The following is an 18493-nucleotide window of genomic DNA, read 5'->3' as shown; positions in this document are numbered from 1 at the left end:
TTTACCAACAACGTTATAGAATTATGTTGATCGGTCGTGGTTGATCAAACAAAATATTCATTCCTTTGATTTGCATATTATAAAAATTCCATTCAATAATACAAGGGTAAATAATGTTACGATGTGTTCAGTTTACTTTTTAGCAAACGATGAGAAAATCGTGTTTAAAAAAAATCCATCTATAAACCGGTAGATGGCAGACATATTCTCCGTCCAAATTTTTGACAACCTACAGAAATTTGACATTTCGACTGACAGTCAATAAAATAACATTACGATAACTGTGTGTTGGCATAAATAAATGAAAAAGTATTCGGATATTTCATGACGAATAAGAAATTACTCGGGCTAAAAATTTAGAGTTGCTAAAAGTGTACAAAATGTCTTGGCTGAATTTAAATGACAGTTTAAATACTCTCAAGGGACAAATATCAAACTTTGCTAACAATGTTTTGGCTGACGATGATGAAGGGAAAGGTAAAACTCACCCTTATTACCAGGTCAATTTAGGTTGTTATGAGAACAAAATAGTATTTATTTGTAGTAGCTCATGTCTTTACATAATTGTTATTTTTTTATGAAAAAGATATTTTGTTCCAACAAACTTTCCGTGACTTTGCCATTGTCATCGTTTTTATTTCATTTTTCTTTTAGATCCAAACAGTCCATTTGGAGATTTAAAAGAACTTCAAGAAACCTGTAATAAACAACAGGAAGAGGTAAATAAATATTCAGTTATATTTGAAGCACATTGTTACATTTGTGCAAGTTTTACAATGCAGCCTAGGATACCCTGTTATTATTAAGGTCATTTTCATAATTTTTATTTGATGCAGATAAACATATTTTTTTTAACAGAGTAAAGGCCCAATTCTGAATCAAACCTGTTAAAATTTAAAGGTTGTTAAAAAATAAACAGCCAATCAGATTTACGAATTTAACTCGTTACTATGGAAATTTGCAATTTAACACCCTTTAAATTTAACAACTTTGATTCAGAATTGCCCCTTAAGTATGTGATATTTTTTTATTCCATTTTGACAGTTTAAACTGACTTTATTAACTCCATAGTAACCTTCATAAGGAGTTCATGATTCACCAGTGAAAGAGTTGAGTAAATTAAAAAATTTCAATGAAGAAACAGATTTTTATTTCTTTTCCATAAATATTAACATTGAATTAATTTTTGTCTTTGTAGTGTGAAATGTAAAATTTGCAGTTATTCAAATTACTAAAATTTATATTTTTATTTTGTTTTGACATGGAATTTGCATATCTGTTATTAATGATTGTTGATGATTACTCACTGATTCTTCTCGAAATTGTAATTTTATTATTCAGAGAGACCTCTATGTATCCTTCCACAACACTATTCGAACGCCAAACATCGTGGCTCTTTACAATTGTTAAATCTGCCCCAGAGTCTACTAGTAGAGTGTATTCTTCTGGATTTTAAAGGTCTAGAAATTCAGGTCATTCCTACAGGTTGTACCATGGAATTTTTGTTCTTGTAATGATAAACAACCATTTGTGTGAAATCTTTTCAGGCCGTAATATTCTGTATTCCCAAAAAAGGAACAGAGTTACTTCCATTGAGGCTGGTAAATGTTCTGAGTTTATGAGTCTTCATGTCGGGAATTTGGACTACAAGTACCACCCCTGTCTTCAACATCGTCAACTGACATGGCCACCAATTCAAGAATTCTACTTCCTTCAAAAACTCCCACAATAAGAAATATTTTTTCAGTAAATATTCATCACCAGAAGCGTTATCTAAGAACCTCTTCATTTCTTTGAGTGTGAACACCTTGGATTTCTTCTGTCTGTACCCTACAGACTATTGTTTTAGAAAAGCTGACACTTGATGAAATCTCTAATAATGAATAATTTAAACCTCATAAATAATCATTGTGATGTCACAAACCTGCTTATATCAATATTTTCCTCCACAGATAACATATTCTTCAGCTGGGAATAATACGACCATAGGGACGAAGATTTAGCATTTTTATCTTCCAAAATTCCAGACATTTTTGTCTCGCAAAAACACAAATGCCGCAAGTGTCACAAGTTTAGAACAGTGTAAACAACTGATTGTTGAGCTCATTGTCACGAAAATTAGTTTCGCAGTCTACACGATTTCTCGATTGGGATTATTATGATACAAATTTTTATTTATTTGAAATTGTATTCATAAAATTCGTCAAAATGGAATAAAAACATATATGTATATACACCGCGTGAATTAATCATATTTATTCACTTAAAGAAATGATATCACTCGCACTGCGTGCTCGCGATCTCAACATCTCGTATATAAACGTATGTTTAATTCACTTGTATAATATCTATTATCTTTTCAGATCAATTATTTACGACGACTGAATGCAGAGCTAAGTGGTAGGACTAACGCAAATGCTGTAAGTTTTTTTCTTTAATTCTAAATTCAGAGTGGCAAATGTATAGAGAGAAATCAAATTCTTATAAAAATCAATTCAACCGACTCAGTTCTTCCTCTTGCATTTTGCACCTAGAAATTTTACATAAAGTAAACGACATAACAGAAATGTTTTGTCACTTTGCAACAATTCATCAGTGATGTTTTTTATTTAATTTGTTATAGTCGCCACAATATAATCAAATAATCTTAAGGACATTTGTGTGTTTTAAGATTGCAGTGTAAATGTCAAATTTTCATTATGTGCTTGACCATATTTTAAAAGCATTACATATAATTGACTTGTTCTACATATAAAAATATTATTTTGTAATACTTTCAAAATTTATGACAATAGATAACTGAAATTCGAAGTTCAAGATATACAAACACTAGTAGTAAGGCTCCTTCAGAACACAACACTTTTTTTAAGGATACTGCCCGGTTTTTAAAGGTATATTTAAAACAACAAATATTTCCAAGATTTAAAGAAGTAACATTTTTAACCCTTTTACCCTGTTTTTAAGCCCCTTGTTTTAAAAAGGTTCAAATTTTAATGATTCTGCCCTATTTTTAAAAAATATGGAATTTTATTTCGACTAAAAAAATTTTCACATTCGGAAAAATAGTTAAAATTTTAAGGATTCTACCTTGTTTTTTAAAGGTATTTTAAAATTACAAATTTTTTTGGCCTATTTTAAATTTTTATTAGTAAGGCCCCTTCAAAACACAACACTTTTTTAAGGATACTACCCTGTTTTTAAAGGTGTATTTAAGAAAGTGAATGTTTGAAGGATATAAAAAAAGTAAAATTTTTCACAATGTCTCTGTTTTTTAAGTCGCCATTTTTAAGAAGTTCCGATTTTAAGGATTCTGTCCTATTTTTAAGAAATTAAAATTTTATTTCAGCTTAAAAGTAACATTTTCAAAGGCTTTGTCCCGATTTTAAAGCCTGTTAAAAAAGTTTCAATTCGTCTTTGGCTTATGAGGCTGCTGTGCTGAATTTCGAAGCATTTCGATCTGTTTTTAAGTTTGTACTATATGGCTTGTTCAGCACACAATACGTTTTTAAGGATTCTACCCTATTTTTAAAGGTCTATTCAAAAAGCAAATATTTCAAAAATTCTGACCTCTTTTTAAATCAATTTCACAACTACATAAAACCTGATGAAGTCAAAGGCAGTCGCCATTCCCAAATCACTACTCTCAGCCATTTTGTGATCAGTCAAAAAGGTTAATTAACGACAAGAAAGTTGCGTAATTAAAATATTTTTTATTTATGAATACATTTATAATTTAATTTTCCTGCAGGGTTGGAGTTGGAGCTATGTCACTTTCCACAGTATATTATTGTCATTTTGTACTTCAGTTTCCAATTCGTTTATCGTAATCCGTAGAAGCACTGCAAAAAAAAAAAACAATTATTAATTACTTGGGCGCTTACAATGTTTCCTTTCCTAAACAGAGTGCTGATAGCCTGATCTAAACAGCGTTTATTTCTGAATATTATTTTCAATGGTGATCTTTTCTTGCTTTTGAAATTTAATTGCAATGCGTATCGAACCTTGGTGTTGTTAAACGGTATGCACCCCCAGGTATGATTCGGAAAAGGCAAAGGGATCTATTTCTTCATCAAATAGTTGGATTTCAATCCTGTCTGCTGTGATTCTCAGAGTCGCATAAAACTCGTTGTTTTCGTAAATTACCTGCTCGTTCCCTAATCGCAGCTGCTGAATTTATCAGCAGCATGACAACCTCTAAAATTAAAAGATAAGCAATTTTTTTTTACAACTTTAGTGAAATGAAAGCGTTAATAAAAATATCAGTTTTCTATTTTATTAGCACTGACATTATAGAAATCGAATTTAAAGGTTTGTTAATACGACATTATGATGTATGAGTTGAATAAAATTGTTGTTTAAAACAGAAAGCACTAACGAATGTGAAAAAAATAAAAGAAACTATACAAACAAGTATACGTTTCGCTGCTCGTCTTCTCCTTTTCTTGTCCCGTCTCGTCTTTTTCTTCTGGTGTGCATTTATACCGGTGTCTCGTGCTTGTTTCATTTCCTTGTTTCCTTGTTTTTTGCTTTGTTGGCAGTTTGCGCGTTGGAAGTTCGTTTTTAAAAAAGAAATTTTAAGACAATTTTGCTTGTTTTTTTTTTGTTAGTAAGTATAAAATGTTGTAATTTGTTGTGCAGGTGCAAAAACCACTTGTCAAGTTTGCAACCTAATTAATTAATTTATTGTTGCGTATATCTGTTTTTTACCAAACAAATAAATTTATTTTTATTATATAGTTGTCTCTATTCTTTTATAGATGGTGCCCTTTTTTTAATTGTTTTTAAAAGAAATATAACTCAGCCGAGCCTCCCTTCTCAATAAATCGATGTTACGCCACTTTCGTGGTGAAATTACTGCTATTAGAAGTGCCAAGCAGAACGAAAGGTGACATAGGCGGAGCTTCAGATCCGCGCCTATCTCTTACCAGTGGCGTAACTGATTTATCATAAAATGTAATTAAAGTAATAAATGCTCTGAGGACCCTATTACACAAAATTCTTCTTGCTAATAAATACAAAATGACAAAATAAATAATAATAACTTAAAAAAATAGAAGACACAAAACGCTGGCACCAGATATACGAAGACAGTACAAAAGTAAGACAAATTAACGGCGCTACTGCCCCATGTTTCCATCCCCTGAGAGCTATGAACAGACTCGACCAGCGTAACTTGCTTTACTGCGCAACCCACGTGATGGCCCTTTTCGTTTTGATTGTCACTCTATAAAAACTACACACCGACTACAGCGCTATCACGTTGACCGTCAGTGTTGCCAACAAGTTAAAATCCAAAATACTTGTTTGTGAGATGTGTATACTGTGTTGCATATATTATTAATTTCACAAATTTCTTTATTCGGCAAATAAGCAGATAAAATTAAAGGTCTAAGTTCCTACTTACTGTTATTATTAGTACAATACTTGATTTAATTTGTTCTAATATTCCTTTATCAGGAGAATGACAGACAAAACAAACGGTTTCCCCATCATGCTAACCATATCGCGAGTATTGAAACTGTACTGCGTAGATTTCTTAAATATCTGTGGCATCGCGATGAAAGAGTTTATCCATTTGTTACTTATCTGCAGGAAGTTTTTCTAAATCGGTACAATCTTACCAGTTTGTCTGACTTGACCAGGAAGGCATATTGTCTGTCCTGTAATTCTAACTCAGTTGTATTTTAACTTTGGCAACAAGTCTATGGGTTCTCTTCATTATCAACTTTTTTATCTGCCCACCCCAAGAACCGATATTACGAGCCCTAGCAACTAAATATTTGGACGACAAAAATTTTTTATAAAAAAATCACCAAACTTTTTAACAAAAATGTAATTTATTTTAGATAATTAAAATTTTAAAATTAATTCGTTTTTCAAAACTGTTAATGTTTATAGCACAACAAAAACTGATTTCTAACTCAAACAGTGACATAAAACTCGAAAACAACGTAACATTTTGTGACATAAATATTGGGACACAGCAAATTAAGAAACTGGTCACATCTCCTTTTGCCTTAATAACTGCAGGAATTCTTGCCATCATACTTTCAACTAATTTTCTGTAATACACAGGAGTTGTTACCGTATCCTAGACCCGCTAAATTTCCTGTTGAAGATTGACAATCGCTTGTCATAGATGATTTCCTGAATATTTTTTTATTTCACGCCATACCGTCTCTACTAGATTAGGATCTGGGCTATTCGATGGTCAGGGCAAACATTTATATTATTATTCTTTGTAATAAGTGTTGTAGGTGTGTAACTTGAAGCATCATCCTGTTGAAAAATATAAATATCAACAGGGTAGACTGCTTCAGTAGTTGTTAATATTTTTTTACGAAGTCTCTTGATATTTGTTTGCATTTGTAATTTCCATACCATGAACCTTGTTAATTGGTCTTTAAATTCCGTTAATAGACATGCACCCCCAAACCATTTTTCCGCTTGCAAACTTGACTGTTTGTTCGAGATAATCCATATTAAAATTCCTTTTTTATTTCAATAACTCTTTTTCGACTATTATCTCACCCAGACATCAAATTTGGACTCAGCGTTAGATATTACTTTTCACCAATTTTTATTTTGGCCATATTAACCGATTTTTCTTGTGGGCAGTTTTTAATTGTGGTTTTACTTTAGCCTAAAATAATATAAATAAATAATAAAGTCCATCAAAAATAGCTTTATTTAAGATTTACAATGTAAAAACCAAAGCCTGATTTGTGTATCCATTCGCGACAATATTGTCTTGAAAAATTTAGTTGGTTATCGCTATTCCAGCGAGTAGTAATTTCTCTTGAAGTACTCCGTCGTCCACTTTTATAAATTTTCATCAGTTGTCGTTGATCACGCGGCTTCACAAGTGGTGGCCTACCGGGAAGTTTACCTTTTATTCCTATGGTATCCCTGTCTGCGTAATATTTTACGATGTTTCCCATCGACGACTAAGCTATTTGGAATAAATCTTCACTTTTTCTTATCGATTTTCCGTTGCAGTACTGCGCAATTATTATTTTCAGAACTTTTACTAAAACTACCCCACCGCTAACTATTTTTTTCTAAATAAAACCGACACTAGCATGAAGTGCTACGATCCCTATTATAATGGCAGCATTTACCAGCTACTACGTTTGTATTTCGATGGTATACTTAGCAAATTTTCTCGGGTGTCCCAACATTTAAATGTCAGCAAAAATGGCACATTTTTTATTTAGGTGACATTTTTTGCGCTCTAAGAAAATTTATTAATTTGCAAAATACCTCACTCTCTGCCAAAATAGATGCCCATGCAAAATTTGCATTTAGTCCAAACGAGTTGAATGATATCAAAAATATGTACCGGATTTTTTTGAGAAATTGTCTGTGTCCCAATATTTAGTTGTTAGGGCTCGTAATAAATTTAGCCCGTTGTTAAATCTTTGTTCTATAAGTAATGACCAAAGTTTGGCATCGCGGAAGTGATACTCATTGCCGTCCGATGGCAGCGCTATTGCAGTCGTGGTCTACAACTTCGGGAATTCTTAATAACAATGCCTACTTTTTCTAGGTGTTCCTCAGTTATACGAGTTCTCTTAGATGTTAAAATGCCCTAAAAATTAAGAATAACTGTTTAACATCATAATTTTCGTGATGATCTTGATCAGATAAACCCTGAAATGTATCAGAAATGTATTAAACGCCACTGAGGTTGAGAATAACATCATCATCTTTTTAATTCGTCGCCCAAATCCGTTAAACCGTTTTGGTACTGATTTTGTTTTTTGTGATTTTTTGTGGTTTATTAATCAGCAGTCCCGTCATGGGACCACCGTCATAGGAGTGGTGTAACGTAAGGCACTTGTGCTTTCACTGCTGTTTTTACTCTTAACTTACTTTAATTAGGCCCCTTTAATTCGAATGTTTTTTTTTCAGTTGGGTCCTTAGTGTGACAATAAGACATTTCGTGTGTTGCTATTGTCATGCAATTCATAATATAGTAATAATATATATTTTTTAATTACATTCACATATTGAAATAACACTTTTTGTAAATTTGTCTCCATTGGATCTAAAACAAAAAACATTTAGCAAATGACGTTGTTGTACTGTTGGTTGCATTACCGTTGCAATTGACTGCGTCGTTTTAAAACTGAACATAGGCCTGTGTTCAATTTAAAAAAAAATGCCCGGTATGTATAAATAAAATCCAAAAATTTCATGCGTCAATATACTGGAACATTTTTTTAACTCTGAACATATGAAAGTAGGTATGATCTTAATTAATATATTGAATTTTGAAAAACACGCATCAATGCATTAGAAGTATGCACACAATGTTACTTTATTAAAAAAAAAAAACCAAATGTAAAAAATACTCGATGCGTCTCATATAAACACCGCTAAAGAAGTAGAACAAATATTGTTTTATCTGTGAAAAAGAAATTAAATATCTTATGCTATGCAGAGGAAAACCCACTGCTTCATTGACGTCATGCGAGACTTCTTCATTCCAACCTTAGATCATATAATAAATAGATACCACCATGCCGTGTTCTGTCCCTAAGACAGCCTGTGACGACATCCTCCTGTCACACATCTCTCTCGTGCATGGAGGGATTACAATGAAGCTATCCTTGCCTGATCACTATTTGAATTTTGCGCGCCTAAATTTTAGGAAGTATGTCTGAACTAACTTCGGAAGAAAGATGTTGACAGCTTGATTTTATAAATAATTCACAGTAGATAACGAAAGGAATAGTAAATTATTGGGCAGCAATTGTGATCCTTTATGATTACATCACTTAAAATAGGATCTTTGTTCTAAATTCTAAAATTGTTTTTTGTACAACAACTCGAAAGAGAGGTTAGAAGAAACATCTGTCAAAAGCGATTTGTTGCGCTGGTGCGGCACAAGGATGGAAGTGAAATAGACATATACAGATGAAATGCATATAACAAAGATGAAGATGTGGTGATCACACAAGGATAGCATTATACTACTCCCCTTGACGTAGAAAACGACAACATACACCTTCATGTCTAGTCACACCTTTCAGTTTGAGTATTGGTATCTATTTATTATATGATCTAAGATTCCAACTACTTTGGAATTTCTTGTTCTACAAAATCAGGTATTTTTTGACGTGACAACGTCTTATAATACGATTGAGCCGGCTGCACGCACGAAAAAACATGACTCATGCGGCGTTACCTCGCTCTGAGGCGTTGCGTTACCTCGCTCTGAGGCGTTCCATGTAAGGCTTGAAGTGCAAGCGAGAACGCGGAACGAGCGACAAAGAGGCACAATCGGCCTTCGCGTTCGGCAGCGTTCGCCATCCGTCTCTCTCCTACTTGAGTGAGCGATGCGTCTGCGTGGACAGCAATTAAAATTTTCTTTTGAAAAATGCTACCATTCCATCAGTATTTTCTTAAGACGTTGTCACGTTCAACTATCGTCAGTAAACCGACTTTACAGACAACCGATTTTTTTTTTACATAACGTTGGTTACATATTTCCGATACATTGTGTGTTGTGTTTTTTTTTTTTTTTTTTAATTGAACAGGGATGTTCAGAGTTAAAAAAATGTCCCGGTATACCTACTGATAATTCGTGAAATGGCCAAGTAGCGTCTCTGCTATACTTAATTCTCATGCACACTTTATTTTCATAAGCAAATGTATTAAGTCAATACATGGATGGCAGTTCTTCTGGTAACTCTACAGATTTCACATTTACAAGCGACAGCTTACCAAAGAAAGATAAAGTTCTTATTATTATTCCTCTAAATTCTCCTAAAATGTAATAAAATTTCAATCATTTCATATTTACTTATATTGTTGTTAAGATTTTTTTTCACCAATGTATTGTGGTGCAAACAATTGAAAATGCGTCATTCCAATAGAATGAATATTTCACACATAATTATAAAACACTAGTAAACTTTATCTACCGAGTGTCGCAGATCTTGTTTTCCGGCAGTAACTTCCTTGTGTTGATATATATAGAAGCGCCAAAGATTAAGTAACGTCAAGTGAAGATGTATATAGTATAGAAACAGAATAAAAAAAAGAGAATTTAAACGTGACCTAACCTTTTTTTACAAGTTTCAACCATGTATGGAGGAATTTTAGTAGTATAACTGGTTGCATAACTCATGTCATGACTTCAATAGTTTATTTTCTCTGATCTTAATTCATGTACACACACGCATATATTCTTCTTACTGGTACATGCACCACGAAACTTGAAACATTCAAATTTATTAACTTTATGTGAATAAATTAATTAATTAATTACAGAGAGAATGATTATTGAAGATCGATAAGTATGTAGTTTGAAATGCGTCGTCAGTTCCATGCTGTTTGCTTTGCATTTGCATTAGGCTTTTTCGACCTCTCTCAACAGTTTAGATGGAAGAAAAGAGATTCAAAATTGAGTGCTGTATTACTTACTTGAATTTTTCATCATGATGCTGAGATCTAATAATAAAAAATTAAATATTCAAACTAGGCATGTCAACGACTTTTTGTTTGACTTAAGGAATGTTAATTTAAAGCAAAATATTTCAAGTACTCGGCTATAATTAACGAATAATTTATACGACGCATATCTTTATATATATTTTTTTGTTAGTAGTTTTTCCAATTTCTACTAATAAAATAATCATTTTGTATGTTAAGGGCCGGTTGCATAAACGCAAATCAAATTTAATCTCTGATTAAGAACAATTGTAACTATGATAATAACAATCGTTACTATGGAGTTAATCAGAGATTAAATTTGATTTGCGTTTATGCAACCGGCCCTAAATCTCGCTATTAAATCAATAGTTTAATCGAAAGGATGAATAAAATGTTCATAGCAACACTTTATTCGCACTGTCATTGACAACACGAATAAAGTAAAAAAAAATAAAAATAAAAATTCGCACTACCACTGAAATTTTCGTTGCCATGGATGTGTAAACATATTCAACTAAAATTTGCAATGCTTGATGGTCCACCTCCTGTAAAACAATCCTAATGAAAGGCCAGAAACATCCTTTGAATTTGACCGTGACGAAAGTACAGGCAACTTAGGCAATTTACCTTCTTTAAATGTTCATCATATTAGTAATAGTACAATTAATATTTATGTAAATAGATTACCTAAACAATATTTTTTTTTATTTTGCGAAACTGGAAAAAATCTTGTATGATACACGTGTATAAACAAATTTTATCCACTCAAAAACATTATCACACTCGGCTTCGCCTCGTGTGCTAATCTGTTTTTTCGTTGGATAAAATTCGTTTTTATTCACTTATACCATAAATAGCTATTTAGGACCAAGTGAATTTTACTTATTAGTGACTCCTTAAAAATGAGGACTTACTGCTGTATTCTCTACATAAAACCTTTACTTCAGTAGAACTTTCTCTTCACGTTCAGAAAATTATCCCATTCTATGAACAAAGTTGAAAGTTCCTTTGAAAATGAATGTATATACAGTGCATCTTTTTTAAAAGTTGAAATTTTTACTTGATGTAATTTGGGTCATCTTTTGTCGATTTTATTACAGGTCACGCTTTAAATTAAAGGATATTTCTTTAAAAAAAAATAAAATATTTGTAAGCAGCCATGTAAAAACAGACATTTACCTGACGTTTCTAAAATTTGATTACTCGTTGGTTGGTTTTTAGTGACCGAAATTCGTCAATATGCCGCAGTACACAATTCAAGAAAAAATGGAAATGCTCACTGATGGATACATTAAAGGCTTATCGACAACAGAGAAATTGCGCAAAATTTTGCTGCAGCATACCCACATCGTCCTATACCCGGCAAGAGCACAATTTAAACATTTTATGGCAGATTTATAAGCACAGGTTTTCTCGATCGTGGACATCAAAAACACAATTTCAGTGAAACTTTTTTTTATTTCCTTCATTTATGTTTGAATTCTATCATTCTGTTTCTTTTCTAGAAACTGCAATAATGGCTAAATTAAAATTATGCTGTCAAAAAATGACAAATAAAGTGATAAGTCAAAACCTTCCATGATGTAGGCCAAAATTTTGTAATCAAAATAATTTTAATTTTTTAAAGCACAAATTAATAATTTACTGCAAAAAGTGGTAGTGGAAATTAAAGTATAATAAAGGCTATTTTCACCGAAAAAATCATTTCTGGGTTTTCACGCCAACAAAAGTTAACATGGGGTCTAAAATTTAACATGGGAATCCCTAGGGCCACTTTTAAAAAAGATGCACTGTAGATTTCAAAACCATAAATATTTCATAAAAGAAAATTTTACTGCAGATAATGCGAAGAGAAAACATTTATGTATTTATTCACAATCCATCAGTAATGTGACACTTTCAAACTTTTTAAAGTTACATACTTCACTTCCATCTCAAGGAAGGAAAGTGATTTATATGTCATTTTTCACCTATGAGATAGAAGTAAATGTAGTTCCCAGCCTTGAGGTGGAATGAATGTCACTTTTCACACTAAAACAAAAAATTGTGATTCTTATCAAGTTATAAATATTAGTTTTTTTTTGCATTATTTTTTAAAAGCTATTTAAAACGATTTAGAATAAAGTAGTATACCAACCTCGGGGAACGTTTTATTCCTTTCTCGAAAATAATTCACCTCAGGGCTGCACCCCTTGGTAAACTATCGTTTCTCTCAATAGGAATTAAACATTTTCGGTGTGTGTATATACTACTATTATTACCCATTCGTTTTAGAGCAGGCACTTCGTGAACGTTTCACCAATTACAGATATATATTATATAGCAAAGAAATTTTAGAATGAGGTGAATACTAAATTGTTAGTATAATACTCTTATCTTGTTTAATAGTTTTTTTAAACATACAACTAAGAGTATTTTTTGTTGTATGGGAAACACCAGTGCAAAAAATCGGAATACTTTCATAAGCTAGGACTCGCTTATATTTGCCAACAATAAGCAAAACAAAAAATGAAGTATACATTAGAAGTATTTCAGTTTTGAAAAGTGCTGTATAGAAGAACGAAGATAATTAATCAGTGGTAAACCTTTGCTAAAAAAGCAGTTTGACGTAACGTAATAAATAGATAGTTACACTAGTATGCTATTTATTAGCTACATTTAGAAGAAGGGTCTCTCACAAAAGATCAAATTTGGTGTAGAAAAGAAGTTAGTAGTCTACCACAGACCTCTGACATCTATTTGTCTACACTTGTATGGTTTATTGGATGTGACTATAAATGGCATTTAAAGATAGATGATGATCATGTCCCATGTTATTTAACTGTTAACCTTTTTCCAGTACTGTAGGTTAATAGAACCTTAAGTTTAAATGAATGTGTCAAATAGTTCGTATAGCGAAAAAATATCCCAATATCGTTCATTACCAAAACTTGTTATTATACAAGTCTAAACGTATAGTTATTTGCAAAATTTAGGCAAAATAAATTTAGGAAGAAGACCTAACAATTCAATCACTGTTGAATGTGGCAAGCGTGGACTGAAGAACAAAGGACTCACCATAGCCCATCAACGTCTCAGCGGTTAAGACTGTTAGATATCAGAAATCGATTCTCCATTAGCCGACAGATGAGAGAATAGTCACATTGCGAACAACATATTGTCGTATCAGTCTTTGGGCTCTTTTTCTAGTGCCCAGAGCAATATACTTCCTTAGTAACTGTATATCAACGCTAAAATATGGAGTAGTAGAGAGAATGCCAGCAATAAGTGATAAAATGAAACAAAGTGGTATTCAATAATGAGTTGCAATTCTGTTTGGGAATGCATGAGAGCTGTAGACAAATGAGGAAAACGTCGTGGAAAAAGACATTATATAAAATTTGCTATAAAATGATATGTACACCACACGGTTTGTGGAACTATTGCGTTGTGGTATTCGATCACAGCTAAATGTTGATTATGTGACACAATCCGACAGCAACTCCTTACATTGACTTGTTTTTCTAGTGTCATCTAGGAGATCTTCCGAAATGCTGATTTTCAGCAAAATAGCGTCCGTCTACACATCTCAATCCTTTGGTACAAATACCATTGAACACGTGTGGGATGTAAACCGAAGAATTTATACCATCCTCTGCAAACCTTTTGATCGATTACCAATAAGAAATTCAAGTTGCCTGGAACGAATTACTTCAAACAGAAAATGATCACCTAATTTTTTTTATGCCTAAACTTCTCAATGAGGGTATTTAAAACAGGGATCGTCAAATACAATAAACACGTCATCTTGTTCTAAGAAATTTGTTCCATCAAGTTTTAAAACTTTTATACACTAGTCACTAACCGATCATGGTTAAAACTATCGAAGTGTTTTTAGAAAAAAATTGCAGACAAATCAAAGCCGTTAACTTCTGACGAAATTAGCGAAACAGGTGAGACTATTCGCGCAACTTAGTTTACAATCCTAGCTCCTTTCTATCTTGTACTAAATAAAAAATTAGTCCAAATTTGTTTAAATAGAACTTCGCTCGTTTCTGAAGTAAAAGCAATGCATGTCAGAGTGTAACTTGGTAAGAATCATCATAATAATTTTAATGTGTATAGTGTAATACTACCGCCGTTACTCTTATCTCGAGAATTTCAGAGAAATTAAATGGTCATTTTTTGAATGAACAGAAGAAAATTGTGTGGTGTATTGGCAAAATTTCAGAAAATGTCGTTAATGTAAATTCTAAAACTCAAATTTTATTCCATAATAGTGTTTTTCTTAAGGTGAAGGTTAGATATGTGAAAATATTTTTAAGCCACAGATAGAGTGACATATTACAATATAAACTTTGCTTAACATTTTACCATCTACACGATAATGTTAATCAACTGCTGTTCAAACTACAAGAACAAAATGAACGGAAATTGTTTTACAAAATACTAGTCTAATATTCTGCCAAATTTTTCTAGGAAACTTATTAACACGACCCAAAGTTTTTTGCACGTAAATCCCTTTGGTGGGCTATGCAAAAAAGGAACTACATATAAAACATTAGGTATACTAGTCCAAAAGCTATAAGGTTATATGATCATCATAAAAGTAGTTGACCGCAAATAAATACCCTCTTTGTGTGGTTCGCACTAAGCTTACCGGTTGGCAATAAATCGTCTTCTAAACATTTCTTGCTCACATTTAACAGGACCGACTTTCAAAGCGAGTGATTATTTCGGAACCCTCAGCGGCTGCAGGTAGTAAAAAAATAATGAAGTGGTGGATTTACATATTTAGTGAAAGCCGTGCCTGAATCGATCGAGCTGCAGTGGACACGTTATTTACGACCCTAAAACCTTTTCTATTGTAAACAACTTAACTTCGACACAATGGAATAATTTTATGATGGCCATATAACCTTATAGCTTTTGGACTACTATACATTCATTGACAACCTTGCTCTTGGGCTGAATCTTTTCAGTGGTTGCAACTGTACATTTGTTTCAACCGTCTGAACATGCAAAAATAATTTAATTATCGTCAGATCATAGTTGTAAAATACATTTGAAAAGATTACAGCTTGTTACTTCCAACAGTTTTGTTAAAAACATCCCTTTTCTGGGCAAGAATTTTGTGGTGAGTTGTTAATTTATACTTTTTGACTACGGTCTGCATTTTATATTTTCCATCATTTAAACAGGAACCAGTAGTAATTTCACTCATTCGATACTTTGAAGCTTTTCTTTCAACAATCACTGTAGAAAACTTCAAGTTCGTGACTGTTGAAATTATCTTTCAACCGCTGAACCAATCTACAGCTAATTTGACAATTTAAAATAAAACTACATTAAATTTTAACGTGTAGGATTATACCATATGACATAACTAATAATTACATTCTATGATCAGGATCATAAGAACTAGGTCACAGTCGCGGCCGGCCGTTGAAAAGTAGTCAGCTTTGTCATGTCTATAATTTTATCTTTTTGAACTGATCCGAAATTAAAATTTCTAAAATCTCACTTCAAAAGTCACAGAAAACAGTGTCGTAAAGCAGACTTTTTTTTATCAGAGCACCAGCTGAATCGTTTCCGCTTAGGAGACGTCTTGCTGTTGAGAACAGCGTACTGCACATATTGTAACTTGATTAAATGCCAGGTATCTGAAATGCTTTGTATCAATTCTTCCTGACGGTTTGGCAAAACCCAAATTATTTATTGTGGCATTCTCCAAAATGGCGTGAGACACTGGTTGTCAAAATTTGACAGTGATATTGCTGCATTTATTATTACAAAACCTAATTTAGGTTGAGCGAATTTTCGAATAATACTCCAAAATGCAGTGCGATAGTTTTTAACGGCCACAACTGTACACAAGAAAAATGTAAGAGTCGAGTTGAAGAAATTTCTACTATATTTATAATAGGTTCAAAATTTCCCTTTAAAAATGGATTTTAGAGATGACTTTTTTGACAAATCGACAAACAAGGTGACAAAATATGTTCACGTATTCTGGCTTTTATCTTGTTCGAAAATTAATTTTCACCTATGATTCTAAATTAAAAGCTTGTAATGCAAATATTGTTTTTTTTTTCTCAGATGAAATTAAATTGAGTAGCAATAACACGTAATTGTAACAATGCTAAGCCGTTTTTTCTTCAAGACTGGTAAAGTTTATGCTGTAGGAGACTGATAAATTAGAAATACCCATCCGCAATTGTACACCAGTTGTGATAAATTTTTCTTTTAAGCCTACGCAAGCTGACACTGAAGAATCTCTTTTGTCGATAGCAAATACATGATTTACACTTAGAGGACCCTAAATACGACTTGACAAAAAATTTTGCCGCTTTCGAAAAATACAATTTTTTGGCGGCAGAAGTGGGGTATTGCCATTCCCCATTGGTCACACCGAAAATAGGGTTCGATAGTAAATTTTTCTTCTTTTAAAGTCACATTATTTCATATGCTTGGTGACCTAAATAAATAAATGTTAAAATTTGATTCAAAGTGTGACAGCTAATTGACAGATGAATTAATTTACCAAAATGTCAAATTAACCGCCACATTAATAAATCATTTATTAACACCCTGTACTTATACATATAGAGTCTCTGACCAAAACAATATCAGGCGTTTTATTTAGTTCTGTTCTGACTGATAATTGTAAGCTATTCATTTTTATATAATTTGCCTCTTGGTAATTGGGCCTTAAGCCTGTCAAGAGGATTCATTAATAATAATAATAATAATAAAGTGACAAGACTGTTTAAAATTCTCAAACATGGGAAATTCAGAGAATTCGAACCCTAGATTAGTCGTTTTATGAAAAAAAGCAACACTTCTAGAAAGATCGCAGAAAAATGAAATATCAATAACTGCTTTTATGTTTTGTCTGTTTCTAAGCTGTTACGATATCAAGGATATTTGATACATTTCACAGGATTTGATCAGAACACAATCATTCGATTTAACTTTAACTGATACGTTGCTGTTAGGTTAAATTGTTACCACATTCAATTGTGGATAATTTAAAAACTTGTATTTAAAGAATCAACAAAATAGTTAGCATTTTGCATTATTTTTCTTTGTCTAACATTGAGATATTTCTTATATTTATCTTCTTTTTTTTAGTATTGTCGATACGTATTATATCTTTTTATATGACATATATTGTTTTTATAGGATATTGTAGGTGATTAAGGGCCGGTTTATCAATGCTCAGTTAAAAGTGTCTGTTAAGTAACTGTCAGATAAGGGTAACTAGCAGTTAACGGAGGTAAAGTGTTTATCAATGCACGATGTTTCTTCCAGTTTCGTAGCGCGAGGTTTAGCTGTTACTCTCTTAAGTTGGTAACGCTCACCCCACTGGAAATGAGTTGTGATTGGTCAGTTCAAAACTACCCCGACCTTGAAAGTTCCGTCAGATTCGATCCGCATTCGGTATTCAACGATTGTATATCGTGTTTCACGTGATCAATCATGAAAAAGCAAAATTTAGCATTAGAAAAAAAGTATTGGAAATTAAAAATGAAACAAGTAGGTACACCTATAAATAAATACAGAGAGATCGTAAAAGAAATTAGTCAAAGTTGGCCATGCACGAAAAGGCGTTTGTCTTAGTTTAAAATAATTTTTGATTAATCGTCACGTTGACAAAAGTAATTTGCACTGTTATCAAACGAAACTAAAGCTTTTTTGTTATTAGAATCTTCAGAAATGGGATAAATTTTAGACAAAATTGGAAAACGGTGATTTTAATTCATTCTTATGTGTTTTAAAAGTAGGCGTCATAATTCTAATCTCTAAACTGTCAATTTGACATTTAATAAAAAAATTAAATTACCCTACCACCGTGATTACGACAAACGGCTTGTCGTGCATGGCCTACTTCGATTAATTTCTTTTTCGATCTCGCGGTATTATTATTATTAGGTTTTTAATTTTTGGTACCCACATTAGACCTGGAAAATAATCAGCTAATAATGAGTGTTTTTCTCATCTTTTCTCTGTCAATTTGTTGCACAACATAAGTCCTCATCAAAATATTGTTAAATTCATAACAGATTTA

General features: G+C 32.3%; 1 protein-coding gene across 1 annotated transcript in view; it reads left to right on the top strand.

Moving 5' to 3' along the window:
• Positions 1 to 246: 246 nt before the first annotated feature.
• Positions 247 to 18493, top strand: part of LOC135134831 (thyroid receptor-interacting protein 11-like) — a 43905-nt gene continuing 25658 nt past the window's right edge. The window contains exons 1-3 of the mRNA XM_064063670.1: positions 247 to 477; positions 655 to 719; positions 2364 to 2420. Coding sequence (XP_063919740.1) covers positions 381 to 477; positions 655 to 719; positions 2364 to 2420 — 219 coding nt within the window. The 5' untranslated portion in view covers positions 247 to 380. The remainder of the gene's footprint in view (positions 478 to 654; positions 720 to 2363; positions 2421 to 18493) is intronic.

The sequence above is a fragment of the Zophobas morio genome, unplaced genomic scaffold, assembly GCF_036711695.1.
Source record: "Zophobas morio isolate AGI-343-1 ecotype UQ-CSIRO unplaced genomic scaffold, CSIRO_AGI_Zmor_V1 ptg000024l, whole genome shotgun sequence".
NCBI classification, from domain to species: Eukaryota; Metazoa; Arthropoda; class Insecta; order Coleoptera; family Tenebrionidae; genus Zophobas; species Zophobas morio.
The sequence above is the reverse complement of the archived record's forward strand: the minus strand, read 5'-3'. Positions and strand labels throughout refer to the sequence as shown.